Source organism: Ruditapes philippinarum, unplaced genomic scaffold (genome assembly GCF_026571515.1).
Source record: "Ruditapes philippinarum isolate M1 unplaced genomic scaffold, ASM2657151v2 ctg1968_1_1_1_1, whole genome shotgun sequence".
In the NCBI taxonomy this organism is placed as follows: domain Eukaryota; kingdom Metazoa; phylum Mollusca; class Bivalvia; order Venerida; family Veneridae; genus Ruditapes; species Ruditapes philippinarum.
The window spans coordinates 51,201-78,570 of record NW_026851903.1 but is presented as its reverse complement, the minus strand read 5'-3'; the positions used below and the strand labels follow the sequence as shown (position 1 = coordinate 78,570).

The window sequence follows — 27,370 nt, the reverse complement described above, 5'->3', positions numbered from 1 at the left end:
AAACACTTATACTGATTAATCTGTATTTATAATGGAATTGCCCTTCATTGTTTTTGAACAGTCAATTCAAAGAGTATTTGACAAGGTTTTTGTTGTTTGTTTTTTATATAAAGTAATATATTATATTTTGTGTTTTCATGTATGCATTTTGAAAATTTTAATGTATAACCATGATGTAAATTATGTTTATTTTGTAAAAAAAAATTTTGAGGCCCAAATGGAAGATTGGGTGCCCAAATGTGTCTTAGCCTCAGTAAATATACTTTTCTTACTAGTCTACCAAACATCACAACTGTTTATATATATCAAAACCAGTTTAATCAATATAACTAATTATCTAAAATAATTTGATATACAAAATTCATCTTTTAACATATAAAAAAAAGAAATGTCTCCAAAACAGAACAGCAATAGATACTGGAAACCTATGCAAAAAAGTACAAAATTATCCACATTTCTTGGATGCTAAAATAATACTATAATTTTTATTGTTACATTTTAATGAACATAATTTCCTCTTAAAAGGAAAGCTACATTTTAGAATGTATCTTAATTTGATTTCAGTTGCAGATTCACAATATTGAAAATGTAAATCATTCTTTTCAATATATCAGCATCAATTGGTCTCTGGAACCTTCAAATTTGATCATGACAACTGCTAATATTTTTCCACCTCTGACTGTTACTTTTAGCAGGAATAATGAATCTGTGGAACGTTATCACTGGATACAGAAATTTGCCATGGCAACACAGCTGTCAATCAGTATCATACAAATGCCTGAAAAAAAATTAAAGACCCTTTTTATTGTCTTTTAACCAAATCAAACTGATATTAATTGATTTCATAAAACAGATGCAAGCAGTACCGCCTAATTTTCTAAATTTTTAAGTACATGTATAGACAACACATAGTAACGACAGGGAAGCCCGCCTACTTTCCCAATTTTATAAGTATAGACAACACATAGTAATGACAGGGAAACCCGCCTACTTTCCCAATTTTATAAATATAGATAACACATAGTAATGACAGGGAAGCCCGCCTACTTTCCCAATTTTATAAGTATAGACAACACATAGTTATGACAGGGAAGCCCGCCTACTTTCCCAATTTTATAAATATAGACAACACATAGTAATGCGAGGGTAGCCCGCCTTCTTTCCCAATTTTATAAATATAGGTAGCACAATATCACAGTCATGACAGGGAAGCCCGCCTACTTTCCCAATTTTATAAGTATAGACAACAAAATGGTAATGACAGGGAAACCTGCCTACTTTCCCAATTATATAAGTATAGACAACAAGCGGTAATGACAGGGAAGTCCGCCTACTTTCCCAATTTTATAAGGAAATACAACACATAGTTATGACAGGGAAGCCCGCCTACTTTCCAAATTTTATAAGTATAGACAACACATAGTAATGACAGGGCAGCCCGCCTACTTTCCCCCAATTTTTTTTATGTATAGGGAAAAACACATATTTTAATAAAAGGGCAGCCCCCCCTATTTCCCAATTTTAATGTAAAAAAGAAAACAAAAAGTAATGACAGGGCAGCCCGCCTACTTTCCCAATTTTATAAGTATAGACAACACATAGTAATGACAGGGAAGCCCGCCTACTTTCCAAATTTTATAAGTATAGACAACACATAGTAATGACAGGGCAGCCCGCCTACTTTCCCAATTTTATATGTATAGACAACACATAGTAATGACAGGGCAGCCCGCCTAAAGCCTGCTTACTCCCCAATTTTATAAGTACTAAGGCTCCACTGTGTAACTGTTAACCAAATAAACTTAAAAGAATGGCATTATGTCATTAGGTTTCTGTATTAAAACATTTCTATTTGCCTGACACAACAGAATATATTCTCAGAAATAAAAACATTTGGACAGGATATGGCTGATGAAATTACATGCTGTTACATGAGAAATTCACAAACAAATGAGAATTGATTAGAATAGTGCAGTCCTTTCAAACTGAGAAATCAGTCGCATCTGTTTAATGGATTACATCACATTATATCTCAATTAATTCAACTCATCTGTATATATTTCTTGTTGCCATGGCAACAAGATTTTGCTACATGATAAAAGATTAATACAGTGGTATAAATCAAGAATTCTTTTAAATCTATAAATATCTTAATTTTTTAATGTTAAAACTGTTTATTTCTGTTACTTTATTGGCAAATTCATAGCTTAACGTATAAATCATCTTTTTATTCTGATCATAAAACTATACGATTTCTATGTTTTATTGGAAAAGTTTACAGTTATAAAAACCTAATTATCACTTATCAAGCCAAACTTTGAAATTAGATTACAGCTTCTATCATAAATATTGACAATAAAAATCTAATTTGGAGTGGCACAGTACAAATCAATAACTAAGAGAATATTGAGATGAAAATATCATCATCATCTTGGATGGAAATATTCCAAAATATTATACAATATTTTCTTTGTTGCCATGAACATAAAGGAGAAAGGTTCTTACAAGTTAGGTATTCCAATCAAGGGTATAAGAAAGTCTTACACTGTGATAACTGGGGATAAGAAAATCTTACTGAACTCATTCATCCTTCATCACCAAAACAACATCACACTCAAACTATCTTTTTCATGTTTTTTTTTTCATTGTCATTTTTTCGCTGGCTTTTACTTCGCACCAACACAGTATAGGTCATAATATTGCTTTACTGAAGGAGAAAGACCATAGGTCCCTTTCTGCGCATTATTTCAGGCACAAATTGCACCCTGAGTAGAACCACGGACATTCCATAAGCTAGCTGGATAGCTTTCCCAGAAAACCCTTGTGCGGCTCAAACCTAGTGAGAGTCAAGTGAATTGAAGTTATTGCCCTTTACCACTTGGCCACAGACGCCCCACTTTTTTATGTAAAGAATTGTGAAGAAAGCATACAATGTCATGAACATATATGAAATGACTGATTATTTAAAAAAATAAATAATGTTTAAAAAATGACCTTGATAAAAAAAAAACATTTATAGATTGGTAAATTGATAGAATTTTATGATAAGTGATATTCAGTAAGGTATTTTAGAAATGAAGAGATACACAAACCAAATATAGTCTATATGATAATATAACCTTATAAATCACTTAATTTACTAATTTATTATTTTGTTTAATGGTGCACCAACACAGTCTGGGTGTCAGAACCAACAAAGGTAGTTTCCTAAGAAAATGAAAATGATGTATAAGGATATGTAAGCAAAAGTGCAAGAAGTAATCATAAAGAATGAAACTGATTATTGTAATAACTCTTTATAGTATACAAACTTTTTGTTCTGTTGAATGTTGTGGAGCTGATGGTGATATTTCCGAGCATGTATAGGGTGGGGGATGCTCTGAGTAGGCTGGGGGTTCCTCTACAGGTAATGGTGGGGCTGAAATGTACAAGACAAAAATAATCATTGTGCTCATTAGTTACAATATACACGAAAACACTTAAAATTAAACAAGAGAGTCAAGGTGGCTCTTTGATTTTGCCCCTTAATTTTACTTAATACATGTATCAGTCATTTTATTCAATAATATAATCTCACAATATAATCTATAATAATATATTATGATTTTTAATAATCTGGCCAATCAAAATTAAATATATAAGTATCACAAACATGAAATTCCCAGTAATTGTGATTACAATGTACTGAAAATTCTCAAGTTTTCTTTAGCCATCTATGAAAGTTTTATTCTATATTCTCTTATTTTCTTCAGCGTGAATGGCAAATTGAGGTAATCAAGTTTTGTAATTAAAAGAAAATAATCAAAGCCGCCTACTTCACCTGAATAACAGACATTAGAAAACAATAATGTAGAAAGAAATGAGTTCTTTTTAAAGTAAACAGCTTGGATGTGATAACAACAATCAAAAATCACTTATTAAACATATGGTGTAATACCTTGAATTTTAAATATCTGACCTCACAGATCTAGGTCATTTAGGGTTAAGATCATATTTCAATATATTGTTGTGAAAATTAATATCTTAAGCATTTACAGATCTAGGTCATTTAAGGGTCAAGGTCATATTTCAATGTTAATCTAGGTCATAAAAGGGTCAAGGTCACATTTCAATGTGTTATGGTGAAATGTCCTGAATTTTTAAAATTTAACCTTGCAGATCAAGGTCATTTAAGGGCCAAGGTCATATTTCAATGTAAATCTAGGTCATTTAAGGGCATATTTTAATGTGTTATGGTGAAATGGCCCGAATTTCAAGTATATAGGACTAACAATGCATAAACGAGTGATCTGAGTTCAAGTCACTGCCGTTCAACTGTATTTTACCTTGAAGATCACCTTCAGGACATATTTGGATGCGTCGAAGTGAGGCTCTAGTATTAAAAAAAAAACAAAAAAACTATGGGCTCTAGCATGTAAAGTATAAAGGTCAAGGTTAAAGTTACATTTAGTGAGAAAAGAATGATAGATACACATACATGTACAATCAAAGAAGAAAGGTAAAAACAAACACCCCCCTGATCTTGAATTATTGCAAAGGGCATAAAAAAATCAATGAAGTTGACTGCAAATACCTGTAAAAAAGTTTTAGAGGAAAGTTTAACATAATGTGTCTCAACATAATTACCTGTAAAACAGACAGCTAACAAGATAATTACACCAAAGAACACAAATCTACACACAGGTAAATATGTGACTAATTTCTCTTTTCTTTGTAGTTTTCCCCCCAAAATACATAAAGCAGAAAAAACGCTAAATATTCTACAAACTACATTATAAAACTGTCAATTATTATTATACACTTTCATAATAATATAAGTTATCATAATAATGCATGATGTACTAAATGATTCAGATATTATTTCATTTTGCCGAGTCTGTAAAAAGAGAAAGCCACATATTTCAACAGCATTAATGACAAATATGAAAGAAGGTAGTTCAAGAGGGAAAAAATTGACAAAGGGTCTTCAAATACAAATACTAGAACTAGCCTTGCAGTAATGCAGTTTGTATGTGATGTAGCAATGAGCATAATATATGTACCTTTAATTTCTACTGGTTCCCGAAATCCTCACACCATAAACACATTATAATAATTATAATACCCCATCTTGTCACTTCATGTACTTACATCAGACTAAAAAGTTCTAAAACTATCTTCTTATTATAGAACACTGGGCAAGGAAGGTTTATCAATATTTTCATGCTAGTCATTGGTAAGACCAATCAAATGATTGAACCAGTGCTACCCCAGTTTGATATTTGTTTGTATTTTTGTGCTAATAATTTTCTTGGGGGGTTGGAGAGGTGTTGACACCAATTTTAACAAGTTTTGGACAATCTCTATTGCTGATCCATGTAACCAGCTTTCCTGGATAACTTACCGATAATTACCAATTTTTCCACAATTGACCAACTACTAATCCCACAAGAAATCTAAATCAGCATTTACAGACAAAAGACCATTTGAGCCGCGTCACGACAAAACCAACACAATGGGTTTGCGACCAGCAATTGGATCCAGACCAGCCTGCGCATCCGCGCAGTCTGATCAGGATCCATGCTGTTCGCTTACCAACCCCTTTACAAGTAGAATAAAAGCACTGAATGTACTGATGGGGAGGCTATGACAGAATGTTTCAGACTTATAGTTTCTTTTCTTTTTGCTTAAAATGTGCTGTTATTTCAATTATTACCAAAATAAGAAGATATGCACATTGTGTCATTTATCCATACTGTTGTGTTCAACCATTCATATATATGGTTAATATGGTTGACTATTCATTTTGTTAATATTCCAGAACATTTCATTGAGGTCTACATTCGGACTGCTAATCCTGCAAATTTTGAAAAACCTAAACTGTCAATAATAAATGACATACCAGAAAGTTTGACGACTGTTCATTATAAGATAACAATAACATTTTACAACTGACTGTTCCTTATCAAAAATTTCTAGGACTGTTCATCATAAATACTTAAATGTCATTTTAATATCATTGAATGATAATAACAACTGCAAGTTATGCAACATTTTTATTGAACATAAAAATTATACATATTTACATGTCATGTACCATAATTGAGATCAATAAGATACTGTCTTGTGATGAGTATTAATATCCATGCTCTACGGACAGAAAGATGTCTTCTTCCGAAGCAAATCTGGGAATAAAATCACGTTTCAGAAAAATTATTCCCATTTCATTACTCATCGCTGACTTTGACGGCTTCGGATATTTATTAAAACTAAATATTTCTTGAAAAATACATATCTGCAAAGCTTATTCAAAGTTGAATCAACCTAAGTGAAAATTGATCAGGAAGTTATATCTTCTTTTTTTTACCGCCAACACTCAACCAACTTATGGTAGTTAATAGATAGATTCTACATGCATTTTTTAAACCTCACTAGCTTGAAATATAACTGCGGAAAATCTATTGTTAACAGGGTGTGCGGTTATTACGTAGGGTTTTCCTGTCGACCATTTCCGCAAATAGATGAGAACATCGAAGCGTCAGTGCTATGAATGGTGTTATAATTTATAAAATAGCGTGTTTTGGAAGTTTTTTGTTGAAACTTCTCAAATCCCTCCAGAGGCGTGCACGTCACGGAGAAGGCACACGGCAGGTCAAGGTCAAGTCATCTCAAGTACCAGAGGTGATTGGTTGTCCTTTCGTGACTTACTCTGGAGGTTTGGCGCTAATGAATGCCGTTTTTTTGTCGTCAGTCAGGAAGTTGATGCTTGCCAGTATTGTCGTCTTCTTTACCACCAACGAACGAAGAATGGGCTACCAGGAAGATTCGGCTTGAAAAAGACGTCCTCGATTCTATAATCTCGGACATATGGGTATTCCGGCCCCGAGTATAAATAAACTTAAAACACACACACTTTTATTGAAAACAAAACAAAACAAGATTGCATTTGAGAAAAATGCTATGCCACCGCATTAATACAACACTAAATAGTAGTGTAGGAACAGATTTTTTTTTGTTTCTATACAATTTTGTAGATTGTCATAATGCATAGATCCCTGACCTATCTAATTCTTATCAGATTAGTGGTTAAATCTGTTGTTAACTCAATAAAAGATCAGAGTAGGAATATATCAATGCACTCAAGTCTAGTGAATTTGGTGGTGAAGGTCATATTTCAAACAGCCTAAATTTCATGACTACATCAAAGGACAACACTGTAAGACACTTTGTCAAAATCTAGGTCAGCTGATATCAAAGTTCACTTTACATCTTAATCTGTGCACATGGTTCAAATTTCATAGCTGTACATCAAAGGACAAGAAAGTAGGTCACATCATCAAATCTAGGTCACCTGATATCAAAATTCAATTTTACAACTAAAACTGTGCACATGGTCAAAATTTCATTGCTGTACATCAAAGGACAAGAAAGTAGGTCACTGTCCCCTTTGGCAAAGCAAAATTTTGGACCCAAGGGTTTAATTCAAAACAATCTTGATACAGGTCCACCAAACAACATTTCAAGTCAAATATCTAAGCTGTAGCTTTCTCCATTCAGAAACATTTGTTTTATTTTCTGTTTTTACTATGTGTACATAATGAGAATCACTGCCCCCGGGCACGGCCAATTTTAACACCAGGGGAAAATTTCAACAACTTTGGTAGAGGACCAATAGATGATATATATAATATAGCAAACATCCAAAGCTCTATGCCTTGTACCTTCAGACAAAAAGTATTTTTTATTTTTTTACTATATGTACATAATGAAAATTAATGACCCCGGGCAGAACCAATTTTGACCCCAGGGCTATAATTTGAACAATCTTGGTAAAGGTTCACTTCGCAAGTCTCATGCCAATATATTAACCTCTAGCCTTTGTCAATTCTGAGAAGAGGATTTTTCAAGTTTTTACTTTATACATATAAGGAAAACTATCGCCTCTGGGCAGTGCAATTTTAACCTAGGGGCATAATTAAAACAACTTTAGTAGAGGACCAAAAGATAATACTATATACCAAATATCAAAGCTCTAAGCCTTGAACCTTAAGACAAGAAGATTTTTTAATTTTTTACTATATGTAATAGTGAAAATCAATGACCCCTGGGATGGGGCCAATTTTGACCCCAGGGCTATAATTTGTACAATCCTGCTAGAGGTTCACTACATAATGTTTCATGCAAAATATCTTAACTCTAGCCTTTGTAAATTTAGAGAAGATGATTTTTTAAGTTTTTACTATATACATATAAGGAAAACCTATGGCCCTGGGGCGGGGCTAATTTTGACACTAGAGGCAAAATTTGAACAACTTTGGTAGAGTACCTATAGCTGATATCATTTAACAAATTTAAAGCTCTAAGCCTTGTACCTTCAGACAATAAGATTTTTTTTTTATGTTTACTATATGTATATATTGAAAATCAATGACCCCCGGGGCGGGGACAATTTTGACCCCAGGGCTATAATTTGAACAATCTTGCTAGAAGTTTCACTTCACAATGTTTCATGCCAAATATCTAACCTCTAGCATTTGTCAATTGCTAGAAGAAATTGTTTTAAAAGTTTTTACTATAAGTTTACTATATACATTTTAGAAAAACCAATGACCCCCGGGGGGGGGCGATTTTGATCCCCGGCCTATAATTTTAACAATCTGGGTAGAGAGTCTACCAGACAATGCCTTATGCAAAATATCTAAGCTCTAGGCTTTTGAGTCTTTACAAGAAGGTATTTTAAGTTTTTCTATATGTACATATAGTGAAAATCAAAGACTCCTGGGCGGGGCCGATTTTGACCCCAGGGCTATAATTTTGAACAATCTTGGTAAGGGTCTACCAGACAATGCCTTATGCAAAATATCTAAGCTTAGGCCTTTTGGGTCTTTACAAGAAGGTATTATAAGTTTTTTACTATATCTATATATAGTGAAAATCAATGACCCCGGGGCAGGGCCGATTTTGACCCCAGGCGCTATAATTTGAACAATCTTGCTAGAGGTCTAAACCAGACAATGCCTTATGCAAAATATCTAAGCTTCTAGGCCTTTTGGGTCTTTACAAGAAAGATTTTTTTTTAATTTATTCTTATAATTCCTTTTGGTTGCCATGGCCACCAGATTTCTGCATGGAATGAAATTCTTTGAACAAACTTTGGAAGCCCTTCACCCAAGGATCAATCCTGCCAAGTTTGGTTGAAATTGGACAAGTGGTTTTTCACAAGAAGATTTTTTAAGTTCACTATATAATCTATATAACACACACACACACAAACAAACAAACAAACAAACAAACAAACACACACACACACACACACAGGTGAATCGCTATATGCCACCGCATCGCAGATGCTGCGGTGGCATAAAAACAACAACACATTTTCTGTAGTATTTTTTCAAGTGTTGTAAAATGAATACGAAATTCCTCTTATGCCGCCGATTATTTTTAGAACACAACTATATAAGTTTTTTTATTTGATTTATTCAAATAAACATTAATCACTTCAGCGCCCGCAAATATCGTTTTCAAATTAAAGTCTCGTAAGATATGTTGATGAATTCCCGATGCTAAACTGTAAGTCATTTGTATATATATATATATATATATATATATGCGTTTTTTGTTGTTGTTTTTTAAGCCTCTTATTCTTTAATATTTTTTATGTATCTCATAATCTGTATTGAAAATTTGAATTTTATTACACATGGACTAGCAAATTATGATGCGTTGCCCTAGAATTGAATAAACTTTCTAATTACACAATACGGATCATTCATTTGATTGAAGACTGATCTTTGCGTCTTTCTCTGAAATAATTATTTCCTTGTTAAAACATATTTGACCACATATTTCTGTCATTTAACTGTTCACTTTACAGCTATATGATATGGCGGTTTATGAGCGTTTTCCCGCGTACAGCCTCCTAGGGTGTACTAATAAGTTAGTTTTCCTTAGTTATCACGCAAGCACGATCCATGTCATTGATGTAAGCGACAATTTACCTTTATCTGTCTTTAAAAAATATTAAGGACTATTAATGTTTATATCAACAAAAGAACATGCATGATATTGAGACTACGGTGTTGCAATGTTCTAGTTAATGACCCGTCATAAACAGTTGGTCGCTGCGTAGTAATTCGAAAATTTGTTATCAAAAATAATAAAGAATATTTGCCACCTAATAAAAGCATTTACTTATAAATTTTTCATTTATGCTTTTTGTTAAAAAAATTATTGATAAAATTATTATGTAGAAGGGTTTTCATACCAGAACTATTTATTACAGACGTACGTATGCCTAAACCTGATTACCGCCGCCAGTATGACGTCACGGAGTAGTGATTTTGAAAAAATAACAAACAAAAATCAAGAATTTTTCAGAGAATTATTATCTGATATGAAATTATAAAGAATGAAAATATTTTTCATATTGTAAATGTCTGTGATGAGTGATCAGTCAGCTTAGAAAAAATCAAGGTACTATTTTTTGACCTGATTACCGCGGCAGTAAGATTTGACAGATGGTATAAACATTGGGTCGGCATAGCCTCCCCAAAAACTGATAGCGATCAGCATGGATCCTGAGCAGACTGTGCGGATGGGCAGGCTGGTCTGGATCCATGCTGGTCGCAAACGCACTATATTGGTTTTGTCATGACACAGCTCATTTGACTCAATGTCCAAGATCAATTATCACAGAGAAATATCACGATACCCTAGGACAAACCAGCAACCATTGCCTTTACTTATCTAAAGATGTCTTTATTGTACTTAGCAGTAAATCATGTTTTAAAAAGTAACACTATAGAACTATTATACCTGTGGGCTGTACAGGGACGTCTGTGTATGCTGTCCTAGAGGAGGCACTTGATTTTTGGCGGTATGGCATATTAAACTGTCTATTCTGACAACAGCAGCAGACAATGACAACAGCTGTCAAGATGACAATGACAATAACTGCTACTATTATTCCGATGATAACACTGATACTGACAATATATGCATCTATACCATCGGCAAAGGCATCGGCTAATAACAAGGAGAAAAGGGAAAGAATTAAAATTAATACGATTTACCTAAGATACAAAAATTATTGAGTACATGCACAATGGAATATAGCAATATAAACTTCATCTACCTGCCTTAAAGAAAACTATGTTGGATATCATTAACTGTGAAGACTGCTAAACTTTCAGGCTTTTCTTCTTAGAAATCACTGATTAATCGAGATTAAGCAGTCATAATCTTATTTTTACTATTTCTTAAAAGATAACATTGGTACAAGTACATGTCAATCTAAGTGATAAAGATTAAAAAGTATATTTATACACCCAAAAATAGTGATAATTCTGGAACTTACTATCACTATATTGTCGAAGCACCAGCTTGAAATCATACCCGTCATGTGATAACTCTCGTTTCTTCATCAGGACGGTCAAATATTTACCCTCACTACATACCATATCAGGAGTGCTTTCTGTGTGACAGTTATATGTTCCCTGACAAAAAGATTTTAAAATTAAAATCTAATGTTTGAAATTTATGCTAAAACATCAAACATAATTATACTCATGAAAATCAACACATACTTTCTACATTTTAAAACGTATAATTAATTAGACTTTGGCCTACTGGCAGCAACAAATATTTCCCAATGCAACCAGTTCAGACCAAGATTTGCCAGATCATCTGTACCGTCTGATCATGGTCTGCACTGTCTGCTATTCAGTACATAAATTACTTTATTTACCTTAACAAGTTATTACTTCATATTTTATAAATAACTTAATTTGTATACTGGCCAGGACCGTTCTCAAAATAAAAAATATAAAGATAAAACTTTGCACACATGTTCAGTCTTGTTTTATAATACTGCATGTTTGTAATGTCAATTTTCATTGGATAATCGTGACGTTTATATTATTTTATATACACAGCTGCTATCAATTTATCAAGAAATCTCACTTTTGTCTCTAAAAAAGAAGTTTGCAGTATAATAAATTCTTTATAAATATTCCTGACAGGTTATATGGCCGAATATAAAAGGTTGTTTGCAATATAACCCTTGCCTAGAGGCTCACGTTATATTTCCAAACAACCGTTTATTTAGGGCCATATAACCTGTCAACAATCTTTATAACTTATAATATACATGTATTCTTCCTTCATCTTTATGATTCATGCATGGAGCTCTTTATTGTCATATTTATCAATGATCAATAAACCTGTACAGTTTTATGTCTTTCCTGGCCTTAAATACCCGTCCTTACTACACAAACATTAATCATTATATTTAATGAAGCAATTTTGTGTAACACTGCTTAATTAAACAAGAACCACTGCCAAACACAGGGACACAACTGAATTTTTCTTATATCTAAATTAAAAATATTTGGCAGAAGAATATTCCGGTAAAGAAGTGTAGAATTCTAAGACAAACAAAAAGGAAGTTTTTAAAATATGAGGAAAATTCCATATTTAACCTTGACAGTCAAGGTCTTTTCAAGACAAAGGTCATTTAAAGGCTGAGGTCATATTTATGATATTCAGATTTGTTGTAAGTGCTATTTTGTCAAAAAACGAATCAAATCCTTTAATAAATAACAAACTTATGACAAAACGTATGTTAATGTTTGTGGATGGCAAGGGAAACAACAACATGACTCCTAAGCAATAGCTTTAACTTTTCTCTTTGGAAAAACCATGATAAAAATGTTTCAAAATTTGTTCCCATAACAATCTCTACAAGTTTCATGAAAATCAAGTACAATAAAAGTTTATGAAAAATAACGATATCTGCAAACAGAATCAGATAAGGCATCCTCTGTATAAATCATTTAATTCAATATTTATTTTCAGTCAACATAATATTTTAGATCTTGCCATCACATATCCAAATCTCATATAAATTTCCAATCAAGTCAATAAAATGCTCTTAATGGTTCCCAAACAGAATACACTTAAAAGGCAAATAAAACAATTTTCCAAAAAACTGAAAATAACTTGAGAAGCACACAACTAAAGTGCTTTAATGTTCTGATTTCCCGAGACTGTATTGAAACCAATCAGATCTGCAAATGTTATTAGTTTAGTTGTTTATACAAATCTATTTTAGTTTGATTGTGTTAAATGGAAGCTATAAGCTTATTGAAACACTCTCAAATCTGTTCCTGGAACCAACCAGTACTAAGCAATGAATGTAAAATTTCCTGCTCAATAAAATAATGGCTTGCCCCTGACACAGTTTGAACTCATGCGATCAGCAATCTTAAGATTACTAGTCTGGTGCAATATTTGTAATATTAATTGTAATTAAAAGAACGATATTCTCATTTGGAAGCAACCAGAAAAAACAACATGAAAACTTTACCAATGGACTGCCAGTGGAATCCTTATCAGAATAGACTGTTAATTTGACATCACATTTTGTTATCATAAAACTGGAAAAACTGAGACACAGTCTGTCATCCTTCATTGATTTAAACCTCATTTCACATGTTAACGTGTCATAGGCGGCGCCACCTTGTGCCATGATGTTATAGCTCTCCTGTTCTACCTCCATGATTCCTTCGTGAAAACAGTCTCCATATCGGTCCATGTATACTGTAAACAAAAACATATCACATACAAATACATTTTTGTACTTTCATTTCATGCTTTTACAAGGATCACATAATTTCAGTAAGAAGTGATGGCATAGCTAATAAAGATAAAAGTTTTGAACACAAAATAAGTGGTTTGGTGGAATTTAACTTAATTACCTTGACATCATGTCAGGACTTCACAAAATTTCGTTCAGTATGAATTTCATTTTACAAAATGTACAAGGTTTCCAGTTTTATGATATTTTTTATAAAAATGAAAACAGAAAGCCCTGAAAAAAATGCTTGTTTACAGAGGAATTTGGATTAGAGGAGATCCCATTATGCAAGCATTCACTGTACTTTTACAATGTGTATTTGTACAATGAATTTAAAGCACAATTCTTTAATTTTCCAAAGCTAATGAAAATCACCTTTAATATTTCACGTCAACAACTATAAAAGCTAGTTCTTTATCAATAAATTTCAAATGTAAAAAGTAAAGGGAGAAGAGTGTCAGGTTCAGAAAGTAAAAAATTCTACTTTATGTCCTCATCATAGAAAGACAAAATTGTATTTTAACAGGATAAAAGTAAAGTACAGTAGCTGTAATCAGGAACTCTGGAAAATATGTTTTTTTCCAAAGCTAATCACTCAGTAACTGGCACTGTTGATTTGTAACTTTCATACGTAATAGATTAGTCAACATGTTGCGCTTATTTTCAACGTTTTAATGCTGTACAAGATTAGTTTAGAGAAACCAAAAGTATTCTTAATTCTGGAGTGTCTATTAATTTGCATCCACTTTAAATTTGCCCTTTAAAGATTTACACTAGAAAGAAACAGTTTTAAGTAACAAGATTCTGCGAGCAGGAAATTATACAGTAATTATTCAGTACCATCTATAACTAATGACTATTTACATTAATATTCATGCTTTTGTTAATTCTTATAATCTTGAACAAATTCAGTGACAAACAATAATCAACTACTCTATGAATACTAAATAAGTAAATGAAGACATTATGTCTGGATGGTTGGCTTAAAACTGTCATAATAATATTCAAGTCCTAGAAATCTTATGTATACAGATCAATTGTTTTTCTCTTTTAACCAAATGACTTTATTCATCAAGACTGATATTGATTTTAAATTCAAATATATCATTTTATCCACTGAGTGTCGACATGTTTTAAATTTGCTTGTAAGAAAGGGGCAATTATAAAGCCAGAAGTAAGTAGTTCATCATATATACCTGCAACCATTTATCTAGGAACACCTGACATAGGCACTTAACATAGGGCCCCCCCCCCCCCCCCCCCCCCCCCTCCCGCACTGCCACCCCTCTGGGATTTGGTTTTATTTCTTCAACCTAAAGTTCGATCAGAAGTGTGTGAAACTACTCTGAGATTTGGTTGTTAGTATAACTTTTTTACAAAAAATCACACAAAATAAGTTAAAATCAGAAAAAAAATTGACTCAAGACCCTCTCTGACAACAACCTCTTGACACAATTTTTGCTCCCCCACCCTGTTCTCCCTCTGTTCTGCCCATGTAGCTGATCAAACTCTAGGTTGATCAAACAAAATCGATAATGAAATGAATATAAAGGAACTAAAGTACAGGTAAATAATACTATATAACTAAAAAATATCATGCAAAGGCTATGATTATACTCACAATAACTATATATTCATCCCAGCATAACATAGGAACAACAACAACAAACTAAAAATATCAAAATCAACATAACTTTTTAACTGAATCACTGCAAAATACAACAAAAAAAATAACTGAAATAAAGTAAAACGAAAAAAGGGAAAACTATAATACATGTATATTTTAAATAATTTTATTGCTTTGATGTAAATTGTCCTAAAACATTTCTTATTTCATTCCAGAGAATAAACTGGCTGTGTGACCAAGTAGTTATGGTAAGTCAGGCTAGTAACTAAGAATTGTTGGCTGCATGGGGAAAACCATTGTTTCCTTGAGCAAGAAACATATTATACTCATTGCTCATAGTGCCAGTTTATCCAATAGTGTATTTTTGAGATTATATCTCCCTACATAATCAAACCGAAATAAATTCTAAACATTAGAGTAAAATGAAAAAAATATGACACATCAACTTTCGAGAGTTTAACCTTTTCCCTTATATAAGCGTGTTTCCACGGCTTTTTGCCCCCACCCTTTTTTGAGGCCTCAAACAGTAAAAAAATGTCCTATTTAGACCCCAAACACTGTTTTTCGTTTGAGAAATGTTGTTAAAAAAAGTGACCATTTTTTCGGCGCCGTCCCCCATCCAAATAATACATCAGGGGGTTGCCAGAAGGGGGATGTGCCCCCTTCTGTTTGGGGGGTTTGAAGGGGGGCGGAGTCCCCCGCATCGCCAAGAAAATTTTTGACTTGTGAGAGGCTTAAAATGACCCCAGGTTGATCATAAGGTAACGTGTAACCAACGCTGAAAAGCCTTTGACTCTATCTCAATCCCTTGAGAACTCTATCTCAATCCCTTGAGAAGTTGCAGCACTTTGAAATAAATTTTGATGGAAAAAAATCGAGGCAAAAAAGTGATTTTTGGCAATTTTGAGATGTCCCCTCGTTGCCATGGTAACAGGAAATTTAAGACTGAGCATGTCGTTACAAAGGCAATGGTCCAGTCAACATTTGTGCCAAGTTTGATTAGTATTGAAGCATTTTTCATAGTTTCATAGCAGTTTGAACTTGTAAGAGGAGGCTTTTCAGTGAAAATGGCCATTTTTCACCATATGCTCATGGGGGAAAGGGTTAAGGTAATTTTCATCTACCTATTTTGGTTTCACACTGAACCATCGTTAGCACAAAATAACTTCTGTATAAAATAATAAATGAGAAAGAAAAAATTAGCTGAGAAAGTATAAATCATTAGAATTCAGTAATTCATGTTAATTGTGCATGTACTTTAAATAAAGAAACTTTTGAAAGAAATACAATCATTTCTGGTAATTAAATAGAGCAGAAAATAAATATGGTATGACAAAGCTAAAACTGAAAATACAGAATTTGTTCAATATCGTTTTAAAAAACAACTCGGGGTCAATGAGTACCTTCAAACAACAAAAACAGTAATAAAACAACAACAAGATAATCATAATGAATCATCAACAATATTTACCTGTTTCTGACCATGACTTCTCCAAGCACATAAACAGTATCACAAACAAAGCACTTGTTGACCTCTCAACACCCCATCCTATCACCATGGTGATCACATTCAGGTCAAGGTCACTTTTGGGGGAAAAAGGGGAACTTTCCAATAAACCCTACGCTCCAGTTGAAATATAAATTTATATTCCTCCAAATTATCTTATTTTCAGTTATATTCCATGTCAAATTCACAATTTTTCAGAAAATTCAGTAAATTTAATACTTTCTTTGAATTTTCATCCAGATTAATTATTTCCACAAACTGTTTAATAGGCAGCTAATCATCTAATCTTCTTGTGGTAAAAAACATATACTTCAGCACACCTGGAAAAAAAGACAACAAATGCAGAATTTTTAGTTTTGAAATACACCAGTACAAAGCTTATCAATATTTACTTTTCTCCAACATAACATATGTTTCTATCAGATAAATTTTATACATATATCTGACAGATTGCAAACCTTTTAAAATAGTCAGGTATTTAAGCAAAATGAAAAACATAGGAAGAATTTTGTGATATATTACCTATATCATGTTCTACCAGAAAGTATCATGTGGAAAATTTACCTATGCATGTTATTAGTTATGGTAAGTATTTCTCCTGGAAACATATATATCTTACCCTGATAATTATTGGATAAATAATATATAATTTACATACATGATTGTGTAATATATGGTTCTATCATAAAACATTAATTAACATTTCTGGGTCATTTTGTGTTCCAAGATAGGGCCAGATTCCCCTAATAAAGATGTTTTTCACTCTGTTGTTTTTTAAAACATTTTTTTTTTGAAGAATAAAAAATCAAACTGAAAGTACATTGTATAAAACATTCGTATTTTTGGATGTTAAACTATATTTAATTACACCTTCAACTTCGATTTACATATTGTACAGTACATGATTCTGCTATATTATGAGAGAAAAGTTTACAATAGAAGTATAATTTCATACCCTATATGTTGATATTGACATATTAAATCAACATGACTGTACTCATAGTGTTAGTCTTTGTCATAACACTATTGTACTATCAATTTACAAGTAACATCAATTTCTATCACATCCTTGATAAAAACTCACCTCAATTAGCAAGTTGACTGAATACTACCTCAGTTATATTATCATAAAATCTATAAGAGAAACAGCATGAAAAATGAAAACAGGAGATAAGAAATAAACACAATATGCTGCAGATTCTGCCATCTGGCTGGGGAAACACTTGAAACATTTGTGATTATAAGCCTCACCTGTATTATATAGTTAATAAATCCAATAATACACAGTATCTAAATATTCAACCAGATGTACCAGTAATCATTTGTTTTTCAGGTTTCAACACATTCATTACCATTAGACACATTATTAAAACCAGTAATTTTTTTCTTAGTTTCTTATATTTCTTGATTTTTCCTACGATAAGAAATGTAGAAACTGGTTTCCCTATAGAAGTTCCATGATTTCCAATAATTGGTTTAATGCACTAAATTCATGTACAATACAGTGTATTTATTTCCAGGTCTCCATTGGGGAATGCCGATCAATTCTACTTATGATTTCCAATACACTAGCCATAGCAGTATCCTTCTGAACTTACTATTATCCAATACACAAAACATTCCCATAACTGCAGCCCATACCAACAACATGGTATAGATTTTTTCCTGTTGTATCTTGTAATAGAATACCCACATTAATGTAAGAACAGCTTCCAACACAAGCATGATATTGCTTCCTTTTAATAAGATAATACAAATAAAATATCATGTAAAATAATTATTAATTTTATTTTCATTTAAAATTTTCAGAATTTTTAAGTCTTGTCTATTTTATAGTTCTCTTTTTTAAAAATCCTAGCATTATGGTGTTCTAAACAGACTAATTTCATGTACGGTATCATGCATGGATCCAGAGAGGGGTACAGGGGGAGGGGGATGGGAAGGGAGGTCAGGGGGTCATGATCACCCTTGAATTTGGCCATTATGGTAAACCCTTCTCAAATTTAGATATCAACTAACATTTTTCGTGAAAATCGCACAAAAAGTCTTGAAATGAGCAAACATTTTATTCATGCCAACCCTATGGAAAACCAGTGAAATATGAATTTTTAATTTTTATCTGTTGAAATTTTGCACCCCTCTCCGGTAAAAAATTCAAGATCCATACCTGTATGATGGTCATTGTTATATAGACAATTATGACACATAATTGTACAACCTTACAAGATAAATCTATGAATGATTGAGTCAAAGATCAAAGAACACAGAAAAGAATAGACATTATCCGGAATTCGGCAAAGTGGGGTTTTCCTACCTTAAATCTTTTACCATTATAGCTTCACGGCGCACTACCCGTCAACCTGTTTGGCTTATTTTCATAGCTGTTACTGTAAAAGTTGGTTTGTACCTATGTTATAAGATGGGAAAAACCCAAATATTCTTAATTCAGGAGTAAGACTATTTCTTGCATATCTGACAGGATTATAAACTGTTTACACCTTGCTTTTTTAAATAATACACCCCATCCTCCGCCCTGCATAAGACAAGTCATGTGTTTTTAAAACACATTCTTTATGAATGAAATGTGTTCTTAGGATTATGTCATATGCTGTTATAAATGAAGTAATAGATTTCATAGTTTCTTATGAGAAAAAAATGCCTCATAAAAATATCAGTTTTTGTAATTTCTTTCCCAAATATGAATTAATATTTATATGCAAAAAACAGAATCAATCACCAGCTGTGGTCACAGATGGGAATATCAGGTGACAAGATAAATCTATGAATGATTCAGTCAAAGATTCACAGAAAGAATATCATTTCCTTTGAGAATTATTTTTAAATTTTCAGGAACCTTCCTCTCATCTTTATGTGATAAATAAAATATAATTCTTACTCAATCAAATAAAACATGCTTTCTGTAAATGATTATAATACAACTGTGGTCATTTTTGTCTGCAATGGGAAAAGAGGACTCCTCTTCCAACTTTAAAAACAGGTAGAACTACATGTATATTTCACATAGGCAAAAAAACAAACAAAACAACTTGTTTTTACTAATGTTCTATATTAAAATTGACAAATATAAAGCTTTTTCTTATTAATGTTCTATAATTAAAGTCATAATTGCTGTTAATTAGATTCTAAAAGTAAGTCTTTAAAAGAATTGGCAGCTGGTGTATACACATATGAACTTTATACAGAGGTGATGCTTTAGTAAAGATCAGCTTTGTAGTGAATAACAGCAGAAAACAATGTTTTATATAGCAGACAATACGGAACTGTTACCATAACATGATACTTGGCAATGAATGTATTCATAATGCGAGACTAATTAACAACCTGGTATGTTTAATTATATATCTATTTCACTAAGGCCAAGTGTTGAAAAAAATATGTTACCCTAATGTTAAATTTATTGTTTCAAGTCTTACTTTGGGAAAAAAAATGATACAGCAGGTGTACCAGTACTTGCTGGTATATTCCCTTGCAAAATCAAATGTGTTACCCAATAAGAAATCATAACAATTCACATAATTATATACTAGTATACTGATAGCACAATATTAATTGCCACTTGCAAAAATTGGTTTAGCCTTATATTAATTTTCTATACAAGAACAATTCAAATGACAATTATTTAATAATAAACTCTCTAATATACTTTTTGATGGCATAATATGGTACAATATGATTACAGAATACTGGAAAAAATGTGGGAAATTTTCATGGGAAAAGATAATAAAAAACAGCAATGCGGGAACTTTTTTCCCAATTTTTTCCTATTAATTATCGTGACAGAAACATTGAGTATATGACAGAACATCAATATGTGATGATTCAGAGGAAACAGCTGTTTTATTAAAACACAAGTAAAACAATAGCCCTAGACTGAGAATATTTACTGTAGCAATATTATACTTTAAAGGACTTCCACTAAGGTAATAAAGTCTAAAAAAAATATTTGAAAATCTTTCATGGATCAACTGGGGCACTTAAAATGAAAAGATATGTAAAAGACAATAAAAAATATACTGGGAATAAAAGCGGAAATCATAATTTAGTGCAATTCTTATCCCAGATTTGGTTAAAAGCATTTAAACGTCCTTTTTTTTAAAGCTCTTTTTGCAGAATAAAAATTATTATTCTTGTAAAATGGAGAGAGCAAAATTAATGAACACAAGTTATTAGTACAGACTTTACCTACATCAAATGGTATAAAAAATCTCGAAAAGTATTTCCAGACACATCTAAAAATTTTAGTGGAGTCCCTTTAATGAGTCAATCGTAAAGCAGAACATGTTGATCAGATTCATTTAAAAAAAAAAAAAAAATTATAAAAACCCATTATACATGATGTTGTATTTCTAATAGCATAAAAACGTTGTTCTGCGGAACTCAGCAAAGATGTATTTTTTCAAAGCCGATCGCCTGCCTACTTCCATAATATGTAGCTTGTAGGTGCACTATCATTTAAAATATATTACCGGTAGTCAACCTGTTGTGCTTATTTCATTCATTCTCTCTCTTGGTTTTCCTGGATAAATAAATTTCATTGTGCAAACTGGTCCCAAATTGAAAAGCATACCTCAAATCGGTCCAAAAGTTAGTAAAAAAAAATGAATTATCAGTTTAATGCCAGGTATATTTATATATTATCTATTGCATAGTTTTCCACTTTAAGTTTATGAAAGAATTTCAAATTTTATGATTTCAGGCTATTGTACCTAAGTGTGGAGTTCCTTTAACTTAGAAACTTTATCAGAAAAGTACACATGATTATTTAATTACAGAGGATTATGGAGTATTGTACATGCATTAATATTTTAACATACTTGACCATGTACACTTAATTGACCTCAATCTGTTTTATTGATTACAGATTGTTTGAGGGAGGGGGAGCTGATAGTAATAACTAAATATTGAATAATGACTGCTGATTTCATGCAACAGAACAATATATATGATCATTCATTACCTATTAACAACACTAACCTGTAATTTAATTGACTTGCCCTCGTTTGGAACATCAACACGGTCCATTGTTGGCTTAAAGGATTTCAATAATTAAATAATAAATAGAGGATATTCAAGTTTTATCTATAAATACAGGATTTATTTTCATCAAGTGGTATGAAAATAAATATTTCATGAGTGGCACTAGTCACAAGTGAAATACGGTATGAAAATTTTCAAAGCACAAGATAAAAATAAATCCTGTATCTATAGATGAAAACTTGAATTTTCTGTTTATTATAAACCTTTTTCTCTTTTTTAACATTACAATTTGAAAGACTTTCCCTTAAATTTTTTGTATAGACAGAATTTAGAAAAAAGTAGTCCGGTAAAGACACCAGTGAAAATACGGAAAATATCTTTCACTGCAGTGAAAATAAATTTTTACAGTGAAAATACAGAAAATGAAAATACCCATTTTATTTCATCAATATTTCTCAAAATTTCATTTATAAGTATATAAAAAAAAACAACCAAACATAGAATGTGGTCTTTTGACTGCTGCACACAGAAATGCAGTAAGACTAAATAATCTTGGCATGCTGACAGGCATTATCCAAACATGCACTTGGATTTACAGTAACAGTACAGTTCAATAATTAGAGATGCTCTATATCTTCTCTAGCATATGTGGTCACTCATTAGTTCCTACAGAGCTGGTCAGATAAGATTTATATCTCTCTCAGTACAATACTGTATGTGTATTGAAAGTAGTTCAGGAGATATCTGCACTAACTAACAATGAAAGGACTTCTGATACCCTTCAATTACTGGAATATTCAAATTTCTATGTATTTATGATCAATAAGTTAATGTCTAAATATCCAGTGAACACCTCAGAAAAGAAACTGAAAAAAACCTATAGAACTACATTTGAAAAGAATAGAAGGTATGGAATAAAACATATCACCATGGAACAGATCACATACAACAGAACTGTACCACCTAAAACAGATCTGAACCCAACCACATCAAACAAATCTGAACTGTTACGCATCAAACACAACTGAACTGAACCACACAAAACAGATCTGAACTGTACCACACAAAACAGATCTGAACTGTACCACACAAAACAGATCTGAACTGTACCACACACAACAGATCTGAACTATCCCTTAACTGTACCATACAAAACTGATCTGAACTATCCCTTAACTGTACCATATAAAACTGATCTGAACTGTACCATTACAAAATAGATCTGAACAATACCATTACAAAACAGACATGAGCTGTACCATTACAAAAAAGATTAGACCTGTACCATTACAAAACAGATCAGAACTGTACCATGCACAACAGACATGAACTGTACCATACAAAACAGATCTGAACTGTACCATACAAAACTGATCTGAACTGTACCATACAAAAACAGACTTGAACTGTACCATTACAAAACAGATCTGAACTGTACCATACAAAACAGACATGAACTGTACCATTACAAAACAGATCTGAACTGTACCATTACAAAACAGATCTGAACTGTACCATACAAAACTGATCTGAACTGTACCATACAAAAACAGACATGAACTGTACCATTACAAAACAGATCTAAACTGTACCATACAAAACAGATCTTAACTATTATATAAACAACAGATCTGAACTGTATCATACAAAACAGATCTGAACTATACCATTACAAAACAGATCTGAACTGTACCATACAAAACAGATAAGAACTGTACCATTACAAAACAGATTAGAACTGTACCATACAAAAACAGACATGAAATGTACCATTACAAAACAGATTTGAACTCTACCATACAAAAACAGATCTGAACTGTATCATACAAAACAGATCTTAACTGTATCATACACAACAGATCTGAAATGTACCATACACAACAGATCTGAACTGTATCATACACAACAGATCTGAACTGTACCATACAAAACTGATCTGAATTGTATCATACAACACAGATCTTAACTGTACCATACACAACAGATCTGAACTGTATCATACACAACAGATCTGAACTGTACCATACACAACAGATCTGAACTGTATCATACACAACAGATCTGAACTGTACCATACAAAACTGATCTGAACTGTATCATACAAAAACAAACATGAACTGTACCATTACAAAACAGATCTGAACTGAACCATACAAAAAAGATCTGAACTCTACAACACAAAAACTGATCTGAGCTATCCCACACAAAGCAGATCAGATCAGTAACACACAAAACAGATCTGAACTGCACCACACAAAAATAGATCTGAACTGTACCACACAAAACCGATCTGAACTGTACCATACAAAACAGATCTGAACTGTACCATACAAAAACAGACATGAACTGTGCCATACAAAAACAGATCTGAACTGTACCATTATAAAACAGATCTGAACTGTACCATTACAAAACAGATCTGAACTGTACCATACAAAATTGATCTGAACTGTACCATACAAAAACAAACATGAACTGTACCATTACAAAACTGATCTGAACTGAACCATACAAAACAGAACTGAACTGCACCATACAAAACAGAACTGAACTGCACTGCACCATACAAAACAAATCTAAACTGAACTATACAAAACAGATTTGAACTGTACCATACAAAACAGATCTGAACTGTACCATACAAAAAAGATCTGAACTGTGCTATACAAAACAGATCTGAACTGTACCATTACAAAACAGATCTGAACTGTACCATTACAAAACAGATCTGAACTGTACAATTACAAAACAGACCTGAACTGTACCACACAAAACAGATCTAAACTGTGCCACACAAAACAGACCTATACTGTGCCATAGAAAACAGATTTATACGGTACCATAAACTGCACCATTACAAAACAGATCTGAACTGTACCATTACAAAAGAGATCTGAACTGTACCACACAAAACAGATCTGAACTGTACCATTACAAAGTACAGAACTTAATCCCAAACTGAAAAGTGCAGAACTGAATGAAATATAAAAGAACTAGAAATGTGTCCATAGGACACGGATGCCCCCACATGCCACTGTTCTGCAAATCTTATGACTTTAGGTCAAATATTTTTTGGACTACATGTGCCACAAGTTGAAAACTAAAAATCAACAAAGGGCCATAATTCTGTTAAATTTGGTCGCAGCAAAAATTCCTTCCTTTACTACCATCTACACATTAAGGTTGTTCATCCCTGGAAGTTTAAGCAAAATCTGCCATCCTGTTTAAGAGGAGTTGCGTTCACAAAATTTCTACATAGTATATAGTGAGAAAATCAACAAAGGGCCATAATTCTGTTAAATTTGGTCTCAGCGAAAATTCCTTCCTTTACTACCATCTACACATTAAGGCTGTTCATCCCTGGAAGTTTAAGCAAAATCTGCCATCCGGTTTAAGAGGAGTTGCTTTCACAAGATTTGGGGACATACGGACGGACAGACGGACGGACATCCTTACATTTGTATGCTTGTTGGGTAATTTACTGTGTAAAAAAAGTACCCAACAATCAAAGAAAATATCTAACAATACATACGGAGTGTGTAGGATTGGTAGTTGTTGGGTATTTAGTACCCAACATATACCCTCTCGTGCGCTCAGACAGACGGACGGACAAGTGCAATGTTATATGCTCCCACTTTGTGGGGGCATAACAAAACCTGAAGCTATATAATTATGTCTACAACAATAATGAATTACAGGACAAGACATTTTGCATGTCTTTATTTATACAATATATATTATGATAAAAAAGTTCACTTCCTTGTATTTGTAGGAAATTCATCATTACATTTTAGTTTGTAAATACGTGAATACCACTAATATTCAATTCTGAATTATTTCAATTTTAAATCTCAAATCAGTAAAAATGCAGGAACATTCAGTACTACATGATAAAGAAAATAGCCAAGGAATTATTCATCAACAGAATTTTATGTTTATCAAGAAAACTTCAGAATGATATAAATGATATCTTTATTTCAGAGAGCACAAGAGAAATGGCATAAGAAATGGAGAATTTTCACTGAAGAATTATTCTTTGTTTGTAAATCTTAATCATATGAATCATCAGTTCTACTCCCAGGTGAATAAAGAAACCTTTCTTTGTTGTTTTTAAGTTTAAGAATGATACCATTATTAAGTGGCAATTAACACAAATTGTTTCTGTTTAAAATACCATGTATTGAAGAATTTATTCCAAACAGATGTTACATAATTTTTCTAATTACATTGCTTTTTTCATTTTATAAAAGCTGGTCCAAATTGAAACAGAAATATTTGCGACACAGAATTATATACTCAGAAATAAATTGAAACTATTTAAGCCTGACCTGACTGTGTTGTACCACTTTTCAATTTTGGGACATTTTTCACAATTAGAATAATTATTATGGAAAAAAGAGTGGGTGAATGATCTTAACTTTTGAACACAAGTTATTGGTCTAGTCCTACATCAAACGGAACATCAATCTCGAAAAATTATTTCCAGTCCCGTCATGTCAAAAAACCCTCAGGTGAGTCCCTTTAAGGGATTATAATAAGAAAGACTCAATAAAGCCTGTCCAGTGAAGGCTTGTCTAGTCAATGTAAGACTCAAATCAATTACAATTCTAGCATTTATAAAATCCATACTCAGTAAATTAAAGTAAAAATTAAAATCCCTTTTTTTTAATTCTTTAGAAATGTCAAACATTTGTTCTTGCATATCAGACTGGCATTTCCGTTAGTTTTACCCATGCCGGAAATTTCATCTGGAATGGGGGGTGCCAGATGAGTCGCGTACTGTACAATGGCACGCTTAGGATGACGTCATTTTACCGTTATGAATGAAGTTGTGTAATTCATACGCTGTTGTAAAAAAGAAGTTACGGTTGTAATGATATAAATTTCCATTGAAATTAAAGATAAAGAATTTAAAATATAATGGAATATGGTAGAATATGCAAGAAAAAATATCTGACATATGTTTGCGGTTTGGATCGGAATATCCGTCCCTTGGTCATCCGCCCATGGGCGGTAACTCGGCAAGCCTCGTACCGCCCCTCGGGACGGATATTCCGATCCGAACCGCAAAATATGACAGATATTATTGTTATAATGCTTTGATAATGGATCAACTGAAGAAATTAGGGATGAATGTGCAGTATATGTATCACAACAGTATCAAAATACTAATTCACCATAATTATACCAATTGCCAACAGAGCAAAAGTAGCATGGTGAACTGAAAGGTGTAATATCAAAAATAAAGTTTTTGAGAAATAAAATTGAAACACATATCTGAGGCATAATGGGCCTATTATAATTCCATGCACATACAAATACAAGTGTAGCCAGGAAAAAAAAAATTATCTAAGAGAACTTTTCATTATAGATGTATATAAAGACATCAAGTTTTTATCATAAATTAATATACATGTATAGTATAATACATGCACAACATTTACTCAATCAGAATCAAATTTACAATTTCTTACCTTACAATTAAAAAGCCATTAAAATATAACTCCTTGTAGAACTAAAGGTATAGCAGTAAATGAGGCTGAACTGTGGTATAAGATAAGTCTGGGAATACAGGAGGAGGGACCTGAGTGTACTGTACAATATGTTATATAGTGTTTAC

At 32.4% G+C, this 27,370-nt stretch overlaps 1 protein-coding gene across 3 annotated transcripts; it reads right to left on the bottom strand.

Annotated features, from left to right (window-relative positions):
• Positions 1-86: 86 nt before the first annotated feature.
• LOC132742204 (uncharacterized) lies at positions 87-27,370 on the bottom strand. Of its 3 annotated transcripts, XM_060730553.1 has the most exons (8): positions 18,004-18,359; positions 16,717-17,072; positions 15,240-15,287; positions 13,349-13,581; positions 11,339-11,477; positions 10,798-11,007; positions 3,312-3,418; positions 87-778 (listed from the first exon to the last, which is right to left on the bottom strand). In XM_060730553.1, exons 4-8 carry the CDS (start codon positions 13,574-13,576, stop codon positions 767-769), a joined length of 696 nt encoding a protein of 231 aa, XP_060586536.1. In that variant the 5' UTR covers positions 13,577-13,581; positions 15,240-15,287; positions 16,717-17,072; positions 18,004-18,359; the 3' UTR covers positions 87-766. The 3 variants fall into 3 exon arrangements, with proteins under 3 accessions (XP_060586536.1, XP_060586528.1, XP_060586521.1); XM_060730545.1 differs by lacking the exons at positions 15,240-15,287; positions 18,004-18,359 and adding an exon at positions 27,225-27,370; XM_060730538.1 differs by lacking the exon at positions 15,240-15,287 and having other exon boundaries at positions 18,004-18,362.